This window comes from Chinchilla lanigera, unplaced genomic scaffold, assembly GCF_000276665.1.
Source record: "Chinchilla lanigera isolate Chin_1 unplaced genomic scaffold, ChiLan1.0 scaffold00079, whole genome shotgun sequence".
NCBI lineage: Eukaryota > Metazoa > Chordata > Mammalia > Rodentia > Chinchillidae > Chinchilla > Chinchilla lanigera.
The window spans coordinates 8,426,729-8,444,459 of record NW_004955480.1 but is presented as its reverse complement, the minus strand read 5'-3'; the positions used below and the strand labels follow the sequence as shown (position 1 = coordinate 8,444,459).

General features: G+C 42.7%; 1 protein-coding gene across 1 annotated transcript in view; it reads left to right on the top strand.

Moving 5' to 3' along the window:
- Nucleotides 1-17,731, top strand: part of Cc2d2a (coiled-coil and C2 domain containing 2A) — a gene marked incomplete at its 5' end in the record, with an annotated part of 110,554 nt that overhangs the window by 70,333 nt on the left and 22,490 nt on the right. The window contains 7 exon segments of the mRNA XM_005402527.2: nt 1,652-1,745; nt 1,915-2,024; nt 3,449-3,545; nt 3,999-4,097; nt 7,549-7,725; nt 12,164-12,367; nt 17,559-17,648. Coding sequence (XP_005402584.1) covers nt 1,652-1,745; nt 1,915-2,024; nt 3,449-3,545; nt 3,999-4,097; nt 7,549-7,725; nt 12,164-12,367; nt 17,559-17,648 — 871 coding nt within the window.

Below are 17,731 nucleotides of genomic sequence, written 5' to 3'. Positions count from 1 at the left end.
TAATAATAATAATAATAATAACAATAATAATTCAAGAAAGTATCACTGTTCCTACATGCTACATGTTTCAGTGTAGATGGATCAAGGTAGTTCACACATCAACTTTTCCATGAAGCTTACCCAGATCTTCAGCCTCTACCTTTGCACTCAACCAAATAGGATTTTTCATCTCCATCTCTGTGCTCGTATGGCCATGACCACCCCTCTAGTCTAACATGTTACCTCACCTGAGATTACTCTGAGAACAGAGATAGAACAATCAAGAATTACTGTTTCTTTTTCCTTTGCTCTTACCAGTGCAGTGGAAGAAAGTAAAGTTTATTGTGCATTTACACAGGGCCATACTAGGCATTCACATGTATCATTTCATGTCACTCTCACTGCTACTACTAGCATCTTCATTTTACAACAGAAATAATGGAAGTGAAGCAAGTGCAAGTGACAGTCAAGGTCGTTCAGCACCACCTGTCTCACAAGAGTTTACTCTTGGAGATTACTATGTGAGATTAATCTGTGTCTGCCTACCAGTTCAGTCTGAGCTGAAGTGTTATCCTATTTGTCTCTGTAGCCCAAGTCTAATACAGGTCCTAAAATAAGCACATTACATTTGCTTTTGTAATTATTAAATTACGTGTGTTTGTTTCATAATGTAATTGATGGTTTTCCAAAGGAAAAGGGTTTTTTCTGGCAGTTGTGGCATTGGATGTTCCATTTGTATTGTCTCATAGTTTGTCTGAAACCTAACCTGTGAAAAGTCAACCACCTCCTAGAGAGACATTTTGTAATTTGATCAGGATTGAATAAATATGGTTTATTGGGAAACCATAAAATGCAGTAGAGCAAGTGGGCAGTTAGGATACTGAGGGAGGGGGATCTGCATGAGGCTGTCTGGCAGTGGCCTTCATCTGTTCCTGTATGAATGGCAGATCAAAAGGGAGAAGGGACCTAGGCATGGTGGCGCACACCTGTAATCCAGGCACTTGGATGGCTGACACAGAAGGATCACCGCAGGTCTGGGGCCACGGTAGTTCCATAGTGAGTTCAAAACTGGCCTGAACTACATAGCAAGACCCTGTCTCAAAAAGACAAAAAAAAGAAGGAAAAAAGGAGAAGAAGAGAAGGAGGAAAGAGAAAGGAGAGAAAGGGGTAAGACCCACTGCTCCTAACTCAAGCTGGTGTCCCCAGCCTCCTCTTGCCAGTAAAGCTGCAAAGGCCCAGAGAGAGCTCCCGGCCCTGGCCTGTAGCTCAGGGTCATTGGAGAAGCAGTTCAAACAAAATTCAGTGGAGAAAAGTGAAACTGGATGGAGACAGGGCAGCTGGCCAGGCTTGGGCTACCTGGTAGGGATCAGGCTCGCATTCACGGGAAAGGCGAGTCCCACCCGGCGCCTCCTGCAAGGGAAGGAGAGAGGGAGGCCTTTTGTTCTGTTCTCAGCCAGACATGCCGGCTGGAAGGGAGTTGGGGAAGGCCCTCAGAATCATGAGGTGACTACGAAAAGCTCTGGAGACGCCCACAGGCTTAGGAAGAATGGCTTTCCCCACAGCCACCAGGGTCGTACCTCTCTGAAGAAAGCGACTCTCTTCACTTCTGAAGAATTAGCTTATTATTAGATACGCCTTGTCACTTATGCCTTTCATACACTTTCCCTCCCAGCAAATCCCAGCAGCCGGCGAGGGCTTCGAGGACTCTCGGTGAGAAGCACGCTGCTTCCCCAAGCGCACACAGCCCCGACAGCCCCCTCGGTCAGGTGAGAGCCAGACACAGTGGCCCCCCGATGTTTCTAAGAACCGCCCATGACCTTCCTGAGCAGCCTTGCTTTCTGCTTCACTTTATTGTTTAAATACACTAGTAAGCATAGGCTACCTCTGCGAAGAACAAAATAATTCCGCTAACCAGGATTTGTCCTTGGTTGTAAGGTTTTAGTGCGGCCTTTTGTAGAAGTCTCTTTTCAACGGACAGTTTGCCACACAACCACAGCTGAAGGACCAAATCCCAGCTGGAATGAAGAGCTTGAATTTCCATTCAGGTAAGCACAGTTCTCTTTAAAGAACCACAGGAGAGCTTGAATAGTGTAAAGTAGACAGAGGCCCAGTGAGAAATGCCTGAGGTGAGCGGTGGATAGCCGGTGATTTGGAACAAGGATCAGGTGCCCGGATATCAAGTCTGATGTTGCATCTCTTGGCCACAGGTGACTCCGTAAAAATGGAACAATTTGTCTGGTGTTTGGAACTTGGGGTCATGGTGGGACACTCTATGTTCCCTCAGGCTCTGGCTTTTTTGCTGTTATTGTTTGTTTGTTTGTTTGTTTGTGACAGGGTGTCACAAAGTTGCTAAGTTCCCAGGGCTAGGTTTAAAATTATGATCCTTCTGCCTCAGCCTCTCTCTCAGAGTGCTAGGATTATAGGCAGGAACCATCATGTCCAGCAGGTTCTGGCTTGTTATATCACAAATCTTTGCATTACCCTGATCCACTGACCTGGTCCTGCTTTTCCTTTCTTCCTCGGATCCTGTCTTTAAGCAAAATGGAAACTCTCTAGATCCCGTAAATGACATTTTGTCCTTGTCAAAAATAAACAAGCATTCCACAACTCTGATCCAAGAATTCCAGATATTTTAATGATTTTTTATTATTTTAGTTCCTTAAGTGACCTAATCTAACCTTCTGCTTTTGTGGAGAGGAAACGAATACCCATAAAGGGAAGGTGAGGTCCTGAAAGCCACACGATAACTCAGAGACAGAGCAGGGTTCGAAGGGAACACATACCACTGCTATACAAAACATACAGAGAAGGAGGCCATTTGAAGGCAAACGCCCAGCCCTGCAGGGAAAGCCCTCCCCCTGTGTCGGCTTCCTCCTATGTGAGAAAGTGAGTGGAGGGGAGGGACATTCAGCAGTACAGTGACAGTGGCAGACTCCTGGGAGCCGCGGTGCTGGACAGCCCCAGGGTCCGCGGGAGGCCTTGTGGCCCCGCACTGAGCCAGCTCCATCCCGGCAGCAGCTCCTTGCCAAGCTTACAGTGAGCTTGGGGAAAATGCCGAGACTCACCAGAACAAGCCAGAGAGGAGTCGGCTATGCAGTCTCCAGTTCGGTGTTCTCTCCACCGGAGGACAGATATTATCTGACCTTCTCCCTGTGCAAGGCAAGTCCTGGAAATGAAAGCACTGCCTGTAATAGCTGGGCATGGTGGGACACACCTGTAATCAAGGGGCTGAGGCAGGAGGATCACTGTGAGTTCGAGGCCAGGCTGGACTACACAGTGAGTTCAGGGCCTGAACTAATAGGAGACCCTGTCTCAAAAAAAAAAAGGAAGGAAGGAAAGAGGGAAGAAGGTGCTGCCTTTCATGCTCCCCCTACACTTCTATTTGGGTATTTTTCAGATGTTGACATTTACATCTCATTACTTCTGTTTTCCTTGTTCTCACGGTCCCTGGTCCTGTGGTATTTTGCAGGGCCCCGAATGGGGATTACAGCACAGCCAGTTTACAGTCGGTGAAAGATGATGTGTTCATTAACATTTTTGACGAAGTGCTGCATGACATCTTAGAGGTGAGTTCTCAGTTTTAAGGAAGACGTCTGACTGTCTTGGTCATATCCTCGGTCCTAGTAGAAGTCTCAGACACATTTCCCACCTTGCTTATGTTCTCAGTGTTTGAAACTTGACATGGATAAGTGGGAAAATGGTGTGGGGCAAGTATTTGCTCTGTTCCAGGAATTGTACTAAATCCTTTATATACATTGTCTTGTTTAATTCTAAAGTAGCTGTATGCGGTACATTGTTAAAGCTGCAGCTCATTGATGAGAAAATTGAAGTTCAAAGACAATGAAAAGACTCCTAGGGTCACAAAGCTAGTAAGTACCCAAACTAGGATTCAGCTAGGTCTGTCTAATCTAAGTCTGCATGTTGTTAGCTAAAATTCTGCTGCTTTCTTGCTGAGAAATTAATTAAATGCTTGTCTGGAGCTCTTAAGTAAATTTTACCGCCCCCAAACTTTCCTTTAGGACGATCGGGAAAGAGGAAGTGGAATCCACACTCGGATTGAGAGACACTGGTTAGGATGTGTGAAGTTTCCATTTAGCACCATATATTCCCAGGCAAGGGTGAGTATCTGAAGCCAGAATTCCTTGGGAATAGGCAACAGCTCTGTTTTTCCTGGCAACACTGAGAGAACATAGGTACAAAGGCCTTGCAATGAAATAGTCATCACACTGATCTTCTGTGATATGTGTGTGACTTATAAAGCATTAATAAATTAAGCGCTAGAGTTAATGGTTAATGCATGACTGTTCAAATCTGAAAATATTTTAAACATCTCAGTAGAAGCGAAGGGGGTGGGACAAAGTGCAAACTTGTCAAAATGACCAAAGTGGAATGGACAGATGACTGAATGTAACTGGAACAAAACAATCAAGACAGTTGACGGCCCGTTTAATCCAGTGTGTTCTGTTAACACTTCTTGAGTGCACACTATTTCAACATGAAAAAAATTGTTTGCACCAACTGCAGCACAAAGATAACCTTCTTCAGCATTAACAATTTTGCTGAAGGGGATTCATTAGTTTGACAGCCCTTGAACGGCAAGAGTTAAAGATTCTGAAATCTCTCTAATGGCCCGGTGTTAAAGCCACAGCACAGGCGAGTCTGAGCCACTGTGATGACTGCACAGAGCGAGTGCTTTCTGGGCCACAGGGTCGCCAGCAAAACCAAGAGCAAAACTCCAGTCTGGGAGACTTGGGGTAGCTGGAATCTTAAGGATCATCTGGAACTGCAATTCTCTCTGCACAAAAAGGACAGTGTGGTGTGTCGCACTCCCCAGAAGAGAGTATTTTTCCATCTTTGAATAGATTCTAAATGAAAAAAATGTAAAGAGCATTTCATTTACAAACCAGATGCCTATAACATTTGGCATTGCCAAAAGTCACGTTTGGAAGGGGACTCAGAAGTAATTATCCCCAATTCCCTGATGTGTAAGTCTCCTATTTTCTGCTTTGGTGATGCCCAGAGCCCATCCCCAAGGAATCACTACCTATAAGTAAGTTATTCTCTTTCCAATGGCTCTGTCATAAGGTTCCTTGAATGGTGCCATAATCTATGTATTTTCACTATTTCCCATTCCTAGGTCCTGCTACAGAGCTACATGTAACAAGGAGAATCCTGATCCCATACTGATAATCACTTGGGGTGCATATTACATACTCATATGAAGCTCCTTATGTGTCACTTCAGTTAAGCCTCATAACCCAATTGTTTTTTTACAAAGAGACAGAACACAGAGAAGTTACATAACTTACTCAAATCACAAAGGCTTACGGCACAGTTGGGATTCAACTTTTACCAATCTCTATTAAGATTGGCTAAAGGAGAAAGCAATATTCAGGTTTTTTTTATTTATATGCTTCAGTGTTTATTTGGAGAATAACTTCATTATATTTATCCAAGAAGTTTTGTCTGATTCCAAAGCCCATGCTCTTAAAGGTACGCTACGGAGCATTTGGTTATATCCAGAGACATATTTGATAAATCCTGTGGAGTTTGCTACTGGCATCCTACACTGCATAGAACACCTTTCTGGTGCAAAGAGTGACCAGGCCCCAAATAGCAACTATGCCAGGCTAAGAAACCCTGTCTTAAATTCTTATACATCACCGGGTATGGTGGCGCACGCCTGTAATCCTAGCACTCGGGAGGCTGAGACAGGAGGATCATTGTGAGTTCAAGATCAGCCTGGGCTACAAAGTGAGTTCAAGGCCAGCCTGAAGTGCACAGGAAGACCCTGCCTGAAAAAGACCAAAAAAAAAAAAAATGTTCTTATATATCAAACATTTGAAGGTAGTGCACATTCCCTCCTGTGTCCTTGGTCTATTTTACAGAGTAAAATACAGTAAAATTACAGTTGTTTCAGCTGTAATTTTTGTACTTTTTCTCCTCCGTACCTGTCTTAGTTACTTTTCTCTCATTGCTGAGACAAAATACCAGACATCAACCAACCATGAGAGGAAAGATGTATTTAGCTCAAGTCTGTGGAGGTTTTAGTCCGTAGTCAGCTGGCTCCAAAGCAGGGTGGCATGATGAGGGTAACAGTTCAAGGCAACAGAAGACAGCAAAAACAGCAAGAGCAGAAAGAGGGAAGTAAGCCTCTTTTCCTCCCTTATAGTGTATGCAGGCCACGCACCCTAGGGCAACTATAGCACTTGTGCCCTCCTCTTGCACAGGCTCAGGACATTTATAAAGTCAGGACCCTAGCCCCCTGCTAAGTCACTTAGTTAAACTTCTAAACTTCTCAGGTTGACACAATGAATCAGCCATTACAACATACTGGATCATAAACAGCTGCCCTAGGGCATGTCCTCTACACTCAGGATGTAAAACTGCTGAGTTAGTTAAGCTTCTAAACTTCTCAAATTGACACAATGTTTCAACCATTACAGTACCCTACCACCTAACTGAGTTAGGCTTTGGTGCACTCCAGGGATGTAAGGAGACAAATAAAAGATGGCTTCTATAATCCATCCCTAGACAACATATCCACCGAAATGTTAAATTCTTTATTTCTCCTGAGACACAAAAGCTACTAAAGACTGAAATAAAAATTAGATGCCCTGCAAATTCTTGCATTTAAAATTCCAACCCTGAATAGTTTTGATTTAACAAGAGTAAAAACATTCCGCCCTTTTGAACTCTATGTAAGTTCCTTCTGCATAAGGGGTTTGACATCCAATTAGCCCACATTCATTGAGCATCTACTGTGCATTCAAAACACTGCTATGTGTCGAGAAAAATGACACAGCAGGAGGAAAAATATTTGCACTGTGCAGTTATCTAGAATATGAGAAATCTGCACACAACTATCAAGCTGAGAATGTGTTACTGCAACAAATGAGAGAAACAAACTCTATGGGAGAGTGGTAGTGATAACAAAGAAATTTGTGATACAAGCATTTGACCCAAGCCTTAAAAAATGATTACAATTCTGTAAGCTAAGGATGGCAAGCTCAAATAAATAAATAAATAAATAATAAAGATGGCAAGCTTGGCATGGTGGCAGCCAGCCAGTATTTATAGAGCCCATGTCACATGCGAGCCACTGTTTTTAGTATTTTGTATCTCTTTTTTTTTGTTGTTTTTTTCTCCGGTACCGGGAACCGAACTCACGACCTTGCGCTTGCCAGGCAGGCGCTTTGCCGCTGAGCTAAATCCCCATCCCCAGTATTTTGTATCTCTTCATTCGCTCATCATCGCATCCCTACACTATGGCTGTCTCCTTTTTATTAATGAGGAAGCTGAGGCACTTGAAGTTTAGTCCAGGATATGAACCCAAGCAACTTGCACAGCCAGCACACCCTTGAGTAAACACAAAACAGAAGGCAGGGAAATACAAAACCCTTTCTCCGGAGATCTTGGGAGACGAAGCTAGAGAGATAGGGTGGGCCTTGAATGTCAGCCATGCTACTTTCTATTTAATTCACTAGACAAGGAGGAGTTGACATGTGCTTTTGAACCTCTGTCGGAAAAAATCACCAGAATGCTTACCAAGTCACATTTTCTTCACAGATTGATGGAACATTTAAAATAGATATTCCCCCGGTTCTCCTGGGCTACAGTAAGGAGCGAAACATGATTATTGAGCGAGGCCTTGATCCGGTTCGAAGCTTAAGCGAAAGTTCCTATATCACGCTGTTCATTACCATTGAGCCGCAGCTGGTTCCAGGAGAGTCAGTTCGGGAGAAGGTAATTTTGTTTATACACAGTTTGGAAACCACGTCTAACGCTGGCGAAACCCGAGAAGTGTTGGCCAGACGAAGCTATTGTAAACTTTGCACTCTGTAGAGGTTCTTTTGCTTCAGTCTCCATTAATTATCCCTCCAGTTTGGACTGCATGTTAGTGAGAGAACACATGTGCCGGTTTGCACCTTCACTGAGCCAATAATTAGGTCAATCAGTAACCTAAACTTCTGGGCAAAGCAAGACAAACATAAACATGTTCTGCTTTTAGAAGAAGTTACTCAGTGTGAAGAAAATGAGGAATGACACACCAGAAAATCAGATTCCTCATGAAATTTACTGGCAACCACGCTCGAACAGATTCCATGTCTGACCTCACGAATCTGGATGTGCCTGTGCCCTGAATCAATTCATAGGATCAAAAGGCCAGGTGACCTTCATGGGCTACCAAATTCGTTTCATTAGATGAATCAGTATGTGCATAAATACGCTTTTAAATAGCTCTAGAAAGAAGAATTTCCATAACTTCCACTTGGTAGCAGCTGTTCCCCCACCTCTATGATTGGGAAATAAACTTTCTCAGTGTGAAGTATTTATGCGGCCTTTATGCATACTGCCTTTTTGGGACTTGGCAAAAAGTTATTGATTGTGACCTCTTTTTATTGAGATGCAGATTGATGCAGTAATAAGTATCACCAAAATGGTTTCAGTCCTTATTCCTCAGCGCTGTCAGACATTGGAGATCTGTTCTCTCCTTTAATACTCGCAGATGTCTTGGGCAGTGAATCAAAGACATGGCAGAGGTGACATTTAAACTGCTATCTGACTCCACCCTATGTACACCCAACACACATTACTGAGCAAACTGATGTGACAGGTATTTTTAAGGGACTGGCTGAAAAGCCTAGAAAAGCGGTGGAAATTTCACGAAGTGTGTATTCACAATAATGTTAGGTGTTAACTGCCACACCATGTGGCAGAACCTATTGTCCTCTTTTGTTTTCCACTGTAATTAAGACTCGGATGGAGACAAAAAAAATAATAATAAACACACTTCCATTTCTTTTCCAGTATTCCAAACTGTTTCACAGAGAAAATTACTATGTTTATATCTCATTTGGAAGCCATTTACAGGATATAAAAGATTACTGGGAAAACAAATATACTGAAATACAAAGTACGCTTTTTTTTTCTGTCTTTTTTGAGGCAAGATTTCACTATATATCCCAGGCTGGCCTCAAACTCATAGCAGTCCTCCTGCCTCAGCCTCCTAAGTGATAGGATAATAGGTGTGCGCCACCACACCCAGCTCAAATTACTCTTATATACTAGGCTTTATCACTAAAGCTGTGATTCTCAAAATAAACATTAGAATATGTGCATTTAATATTTTCAGAGAGGAAACTATATATTTTGGGTGTTGTCTTCATGTATAAATTCAAGAGAAAACCCACAAGCATGTTCACACAGAAAATGGCCCCAAACAAAAGATGATTTTATTATTTCTGTGAATTCTAAACAAAACAAAAGGCAGTTGGCCAGTCCCCCATCTGGAGGTGAGTTTTCACATCATGGGAGAGCAGTCCATGGCTGACAGAAAAGGTGAACACCCTAGTGCCTGCTCCAGGTCTCCTTTGGAGAGGCCACCAGGTTGGAGCGCAGCTCCCAGTGGTGCAGACGTCCTCCCCCAGCCCTGAACCAGGAGACAGGCAGCTGCCTGCGGTGGCATTTCACTGCCCTATGGTGGCTACATGAAGCATTTCCCGAGGACCTCTAGAGAGGGTTTGTTTTTGTGACTGTTGGAGAGGAAAGACAGTTGATTGATAGGACCCTGATAATCCAAGAACCAGTTGCAGAAATTACCATGTTGTGATTCGCCTGCAGACTCTTCAAGAAAGTCAAGCTCTTACCCTCAAACAAGTGTATTAGTCAGCCTTCCTACTACTGAGACTCAAAACCCGACATACACAACTTAAAGAAGAAAGGTTGACTTTGCCTATGGTTTTGGGAGATTCAGTACATGGTTAACTGGCTCCGAGGCAGGAACGTAATGGCAGAAGGGTGGTGGAGCAATGCTGTGCAGTTCACAGTGGCTGAGAGGCACAGCAGGGAACAGCAGCAGGGAAGGGCCAGAGACCAGGTGTGGCTCTCCAGGTTAGGCCTCCATGGTGCACCCAGACACCCAGATGTACTTCACTAATCCCTCAGCTGGCTCCAAAGTCAAGTTGAAAGTCAAGCTTAACTGTCACACATAGGGGCCACAATTTAGAATTTCTTCACTGACAGAAACTCCCAGGATTAGCAGATTGGAGTTGTCCCTCTACCACTATCCCAAATGGAATCATTCCATCTGACTGTTAAAAGGTATTTACTAATGAAAAGGTTTTTAAAATCCTGGGCAACTCCTGAACCCTCCTTTTAACATCTATTTGACAGTGTCTTGGTTGAAAACAGAAATTTTTAAATAGATTTTTTTGTATTGATAAAGTCTTCCGGCTCATTTTGTTTATTTCTTTTTTTCTCCCTTGCCTGTGATAGATGAGTGACATCCTTAAGAAGGTACCAGTATTTTGTTGTACAACTCATTATTACGCTTGCAAGTAGCTGCTTTTACTCACTGTCCCAGAGGACAAGGGCTGGGTCCAGATGTCTGTGTGAATCCTTGATGGTAAACTGTAGAGTCTGCAGTTCCGTGAAGAATGTCCAGCTTCAGGTTCAGGGTGTAGCTCAGAGGCATAGCACTTGCTGCATGCATGCTCAAGGCCCTGTGTTCAACACCCAGCAATGCCCACCCCCTAAAAAGAATGTCTTTGGTCCACTTGATTTGTCAGAAAGAGTGTCAGTTGGCATGAAGTGTAAGAAGTCACCAATCTGAGTGTCCTCTGCACCTTGGGAGTGACCCTCACTCTTTCTAAATCCTGGAAGCCTACAAGCTGCTTAAGACAGTGTAGCTCTGACAATTTTTTAGGTTGGGGCTGTCACAGTACAGCTATTTGAAAGCAGGATAAACCCTTCCAGTTTTCTGTAAATGTTTACATTAACCTAGGGGTCAAATGATTGAGCCAGTTAAGAATTTTCCAAATTTCCTGTTGAATCAAACTGTGAACTTGTCAGTTCTACCTGAACTATTTGCATAATAAACCATCCAAATTCCTTTAGTAGGTAGGTTTTTCCATGGCGCTTCTTAAACCACCAGCATAGCACACTACTCCTTCAATTCATGCCTCACTCCTTGAAGTGTCATCCAGGTGGCCTGAACAAGTTTCGGTGACTATTAATATTTATCAAGGGCTTGCTGTGTGCAAGCTCGAGGGGGAAGATCCCCTGCACACACAGGCCCTGCCCTCAGAATGCACTGGCATAGAGCTAAGACACAACACAACGCACGAGTCCATGCAGCAGCACCAGGGCTGGCACCTCTCACCCTGGAGAGCCAACAGTCAGTGCCAGCTCCGATCTTCGCTATTCTTCCGGGACAGTGCGTCCAACCGCCGCTCTTAGATGGTCCCATAGCACCCTGCACTTTTCCCCATAGAACCCTGGTCAGGTGTTCTAAGTTCCTAAATGCTTAGCAATGTTCCCTTCCAAACTAGAAGCTCCTGGAGGGGATTCCTCCCTTCCCTTCCCTCCCCTCCCCTCGTTCCATTCCTTTCCCCTTTCCTTTCCTTTCCTTGTTTATTTTTGAGGGGATTGTTTCAATTTATTCAGCGTGCCTTCCATCTTTTCTAGTCTCTGCAGACATTTCTCAAGTATAGGAAGTCCCTGACCTGTGAAGATTTGAGTTGCGAACTTTCACGGGTGCGCTATGTAAGGCTTGCTTTGTCAGACTCAGGAACGAATCTTCCAGAGCATAACTCTTTCCTAAGTCGGGGACTCACTATATTTGATGAATAAGTAAATGAATGGGTGTAAAAGAACATGGTTGAATCCACTGGGTGGTTTTTCTTCACATCCTCTTTGTTTTGTAATTTTCCGTCTTCCTAAAGCTACACTTATTTCTGGCTTGACAGTTCTACGCTAGGAATCTGTCACACAGACCTCTTACATCTGACATGATGGATTTCTGAGCCCTCCTCCCCTTAAAACCAACAGAGAAGTACAGTCACATAAAAGTTTATTGCTGGGGCTCATCAATCAGAATTACTACGGCATAGCTTAATTTTATAGCTTGTTATATTAATCCAGTAGTTTCCAGGTGGCTGCTTACCTGTTCAGTACTTTCTTTTGACCCTGTGGAGTGCACCTTATGTGTTTAAGGAATCCTCTAATTTTTAAATTATAAATGCAACTAATCAAACTTTCAGGGATACCAAGACAAGATGGTTTTATAAAGAACCACTTCATCATACTTCTCAAACCACCCTTTTGGCTCATGAGGAATTGTGACATGTTCTACTTTGTCTCCTGTAAGCATATAAAGTCCATGAAGCGTTTCTTTCTGCAGTTTGATTCTCAGGAAGATGAGAAATTGCTTCAAGCAACAGAGAAGTTTCAAACTGAGTGTGCCTTAAAGTTCCCGAATCGGCAGTGCCTTACGACAGTAATTGACATAAATGGAAAAACAGTTTTCATTACTCGCTATCTCAAACCTCTAAACCCTCCTCAGGAGCTCCTGAATGCCTACCCCAATAACCCACAGGCCACCGCAGTAAGTACTCTATAGCCAGTCAGTCCTGTTGCAAGAAATGTTTTAATAAATATTTGCCACTTTATCATATTCTAGGATACTTAAGGTATTAACTATACCAAGATCATTAGTGAGGAAAGTGTGTTGGTCAGCTCTCCCGCTGCTGTTATCAAACACCTGACACCCACAGCTTCCCAGAAGAAATGGTTAATTTGGTTCATGGCATTAGTCCATGGTCTCCAATTAGTTCTAAAACAGAAACATCGCATCAGAGGGGCTGGCTGCAAGCAGCTGCTTACCTCACGGTAGCTGGAAGCAGAGTAAGGGACCAGAGAGGAAGTAAGTGGCCAGGACCAGATAGAGACCTCAAGGTCACACCTCGAGTTCCCAGCAGGCTCTCTCAGAAATATGCTTTAATTCCCCAGGTGGGTCTCAAGCCAATCAAGCAAACAACCTGAATTCACTGTCACAGAACATAATGATTAAAACCTCTTTATTGCCACAAGGCTTGCTTTCTTTAGCAAAGCCTGAGTGTACCAGGGATGATAACAATGCATAGTTCATTTTTTCAATGAATAATGGATGAATGCTTACTCTATTCTTGGCATTTCATTAGGTATTGAAAAATTAACATATAGAAGATACTCTGTACTTTCAAAATGTTTTATTTACATAAACATGTTTTTGTTTTGTATTCTCAATAACTTTTGATAGGATTCAAACCAAGGCCTCTAATTTCAGAATTCATGTACTTTCTACTACATCACAGTAACTACTTGGCAAGCATGGTAGTGCATGCCTGTAATCCTAGCGCTCAGGGGGCTAGGCAGGAGGATCTCAAGAGTTTGAGACCAGCTTGTGCTACATAGTGAGTTTAAGGCCAGCCTTACCTATATAGCAAGACCCTGTCTTAAAACAAAACAAACAACCAAAAAATAACTATTTGGTATATACTTAATGCTACAAGCATCACTAAATTCAAATTAATCAAAATTTATTCCAACCATTAATATTAGTATTTTCAGCATTGAGACCATCCCCAAGTGCATCCCTACTTAGGCGTTAAGTACACTCACACCCTTCACTGCCTCTGGAGCACCACACCCATCCCAAACTCAGGGAACCAGAAGCCAGGTCAGCTTGGGTATTTTTAAGTAACCCTTCACTGTTTTTGAAGAGAGAATCTTACTGCTAATGTTATTAATGTAATGATTGAGAAATAGGATGATATATGTTTTTTAAAACCATATTCTACAGTTTATTTTTTAAATTACTTTTTATGGAAAATCACAGGAGTGTCTGTGCTCCCTACACTATAGATGTACAGAAAACTTTACCCAGGCTGTCTGCTGACTCCAGTAGACTAGTGCTGAGTTTCAGTGAGCCCCAGGCAGAGAGCAGCGGCAGAGGCACACAGGGGAATAGGATCAGTGGGTAAAAGAGGAATTCCTTCACTCTGCAGAAAGAGTCCTAGCTGACTCAGTCCTGACTCCTGATGGAAGAGAGAAAATCCTCTTTCCTGAGAATTCCTGGTCACTAACCTGCTTTTATTCGCATATGGGACTGGAATTTACACCGCCTATATGATTCAAAAAACTTCAACCAACAATCTAATTGAAAGCAAACCACTGTCAAAAGCAAACCTAAATCCTTCTAGAAGAAAGTCATTTAATCTCAGCCACAGAACAATTCCACACAGAAAGTTCCAGTGATACGCCCACACAACAAAGAATTTCAGCTTCTTCCTCCGGGAAACACCAAATGGCAGATGACGCCGGTGCAGCGGGTGGCCCCGGAGGCCCAGGCATGGGAGGCCGCAGCGGTCTCCGCGGAGGCTTCGGCAGTGGTCTTCGGGGCCGCGGGCGCAGCAGGGGCCTGGGCCGGGGCCGGGGCCGAGGCCGAGGGGCTCGCAGCGGTAAGCCTGAGGACAAGAAGTGGATTCCTGTCACCAAGCTGGGCCGGTTGGTCAAGGACATGAAGATCAAGTCCCTGGAGGAAATTTATCTCTTCTCCTCACCCATTAAGGAGTCTGAGTGTCTTGGTTACTTTTCTCTCGTTGCTGAGACAAAATACCCAATGCCGAAAATGAAGGAAGGAAAGGTTTATTTAGCTTAGTTTGTGGAGGTTCCAGTCCGTACTTGGCTGGCTCCGAGGCAGAAGGTAGCAAAGCAACGAGAACAAAGAGGAGAACGGCAGCCGAACAGCAAAGCAGCCAGAGCAAACCGCAGGAATGGCGGCAAGCAGCTTCTTTCTTGCCTTACATCGTAAACAGGCTACCCCCACCTAAGGGGCATGTAGCTCTCACATAATCTCCGTGACCTCCTCTTCCACAGGCTCAGGATGTATACAAAGTAAGCACTCTGGCTTCCTGCTAAGTTACTTAGCCAAACCTCTAGACTCCCCAAGTTGACACAATGTTTCAACCATAACACTGAGATTATTGACTTTTTCCTGGGCACATCCCTCAAGGATGAAGTTCTAAAGATCATGCCTGTGCAGAAGCAAGCTCGGGCTGGCCAGCAGACCAGGTTCAAGGCATTTGTCGCCACTGGGGACTACAACGGTCATGCTGGTCTGGGTGTAAAGTGTTCCAGGGAAGTAGCCACTGCCGTTCGTGGGGCCATCATCCCGGCCAAGCTCTCCACGACCCGGTGCGGAGAGGCTCCTGGGGGAACAAGATCGGAGAGCCCCACACTGTCCCTTGTAAGTGACGGGCCTCTGTGGCTCTGTGATAGTGCGTCTGATCCCTGCCCCCAGAGGCACTGGCATCGTCTCAGCCCCTTGCCCAAGAAGCTACTGCTGATGGCTGGTACTGATGACTGCTACACCTCTGCCAGGGGCTGCACTGCTACTTTGGGCAACTTTGCTAAGGCCACCTTTGATGCCATATCCAAGACCTACAGCTACCTGACCCCTGACCTTTGGAAAGAGTGTTCACCAAGTCGCCCTATCAGGAACTCACCGACCATCTTGTGAAATCCCACACCAGAGTCTCTGTCCAGAGGACTCAAGCTCCAGCAGTAGCTACAACATAAGGGTTCTTACACAAGAAAAATAAAATAAATAAAATCTAGCAATGGTTTAAAACAAAGCAAAAAAAAAAGTATTTCAGGGTAGAAGTAAATCATCATACAGAAAGTAAGAGTCAAAAGGAATGACAAATTGGAGACTCTGGCCACAGGGGCTGCAGATACAATTATCAGGTGCAGCGGGCAGAGCAGCACAGACCTGCAATTTCAGCATTCCGGGAGCTGAGGCAGAAGATCCCCAGGAGTTCCAGGCTAGCCTGGCACACATAAAGCGGCCCAGACCCTGCCTCAAAAAACTCACAACAAACCAAGAATTAGCAGGTACACAATATTAAAAATATATATATATGTTTAATAAGCTTAAGAAATCTGAGGAATTGCAAGTATAATTGAACAATACACTATCAAAATTGAGAGGCAGATGTTTTTTAAAGAACCACATATATCAAAGACATGATAGTTATAACTAGAAATTAAACAGGCCCAATGACACATTAAACACAGTTAAATATAGAGTTACATTACATACATTTAAACACAATGAATTAGCAAACTGGAATACACATGCAAAGAAACTACTTGGAATGCACAGAGATAGGAAAAAGTAGAGACAAAAAAAAGTAAAAAGATAGGCTGGGTATGGTGACACACAACTGTAATCCCAGCACTCCAGAGGCTGAGGCAGGAGGATCTCTGTGAGTTTGAGGCCAGCCTGAACTGCATAGTGAACCTTGTCTCAAAAGATGGAAAAAAAAAAAAAAAAAAGAAAGGAAAGGAAAGTGCAGGAGGAGGCATAAAGGAATGGTTAAAGGGGATGGAAGAGGAAGTTCAAATGATATAAAATGAAGCAAGGAAATATTCAAAGAAACTAAACAGAGAAGTTCCCAGATTTAATGAAAGGTAACAATCCTGATTCAGGAAGCCTAACAAATATTAAGCAAAATAAATACAAAGATGTCACAATCTAGACATCTCATAGAAAACTACAAGGATGATTTCAAAACCACTAGAGAGGAAACAGATTATCTACAAAAGAAGAAATGATTAGAACAACAGACTTGTCAACTGCAGTAATGAAAGCCATCTTCAACAGGCTAAAAGAAAATCGCTGTCTGTCAGTGAAACTGTCTTTATCACAAATGTTGGAAAAACTCACAACCAAATCACTTTTATTAAACGAATTGCATATATATGTGAATTAGCAAATTGGAATACACACACACACACACACACACACACACACAAACATATATATGGTACTTGAAGGTTCTTAGAGGATAATCCTAAATATGACACAGAATGTTAAGTATTATCTTAATAGTAATAATAATAGCAAATTGGTAAAAAATCAAGACAGAATACAAAAGAATATATAGATATAAGGACAAAATTGATGAGAATGTCTTTGATTTTTTCAAGATGAGGGTAAAGGTATTAATTTTAGATTTAACAAATATGCATATTGAAGTTTCTAGATTAACCATTTAAAAGAATAAAAATAGTATTACTTTTAAAATAGAAGAAGATAATGAAATAGCATGAGAGAGAGAACAAGAATAAAAACAAATGAAAAGTAAAATTACAGAATAAGATGAGAGAAGTAATCTAAATATTTACCAATAATCACAATCAAAGGAAAGAGTCTAAACTTTCCAGAGAGGACAAAGATTGTCAGATTTTTAAAAGTTTCTAGTAGAACCTGACAAGCTGATTCTAATATTTATATAAGATTGAAAAAAGCCAAATACAGTCGAAACAATACTGAGGAGTAGGGCCTCTTGGGAAGACTGGCCACAGTATTTATCCAGACTTCACAACTCTCAGTTGCATACCGATTAAAGGCTTAAGTGAGAAAGGCATTTTGATTTTTATGATCTGAGATGAAAAAGATTTCTTAACTAAGAAAAAAGCACAAATTTTGTGACAAAGAAATACAAAAATTTGACCATATTAAATTGAGAATTTGAGTTTCTCAAAAGTAACTGAAGAAAAAAGTTAAACCATAAATCAGAAGATATTTATAACATATATAATACATAAATAATAGCACTAACCTGCACAAGATGCTTGGTGAGGATTAAGTAAAGTAATATTAATACAAAACTTGGCATAAAAATGAGATCGGGGATGCAGCTTCCTACTTTACTTTAAATTATTTTTTAATGCCAATTTTGTTTCTACAGGAACTGGTAGCGCGGTACGTTTCCTTGATCCCTTTCTTGCCTGACACGGTTTCGTTTGCTGGTGTCTGTGATCTCTGGAGCACATCTGATGTAAGTCTTTCTTCCTTGCAGATTGACTAACTTGAGCTGACTTAACTGAATATTAGCTAAATGGCTTGCATGATTTTATATTG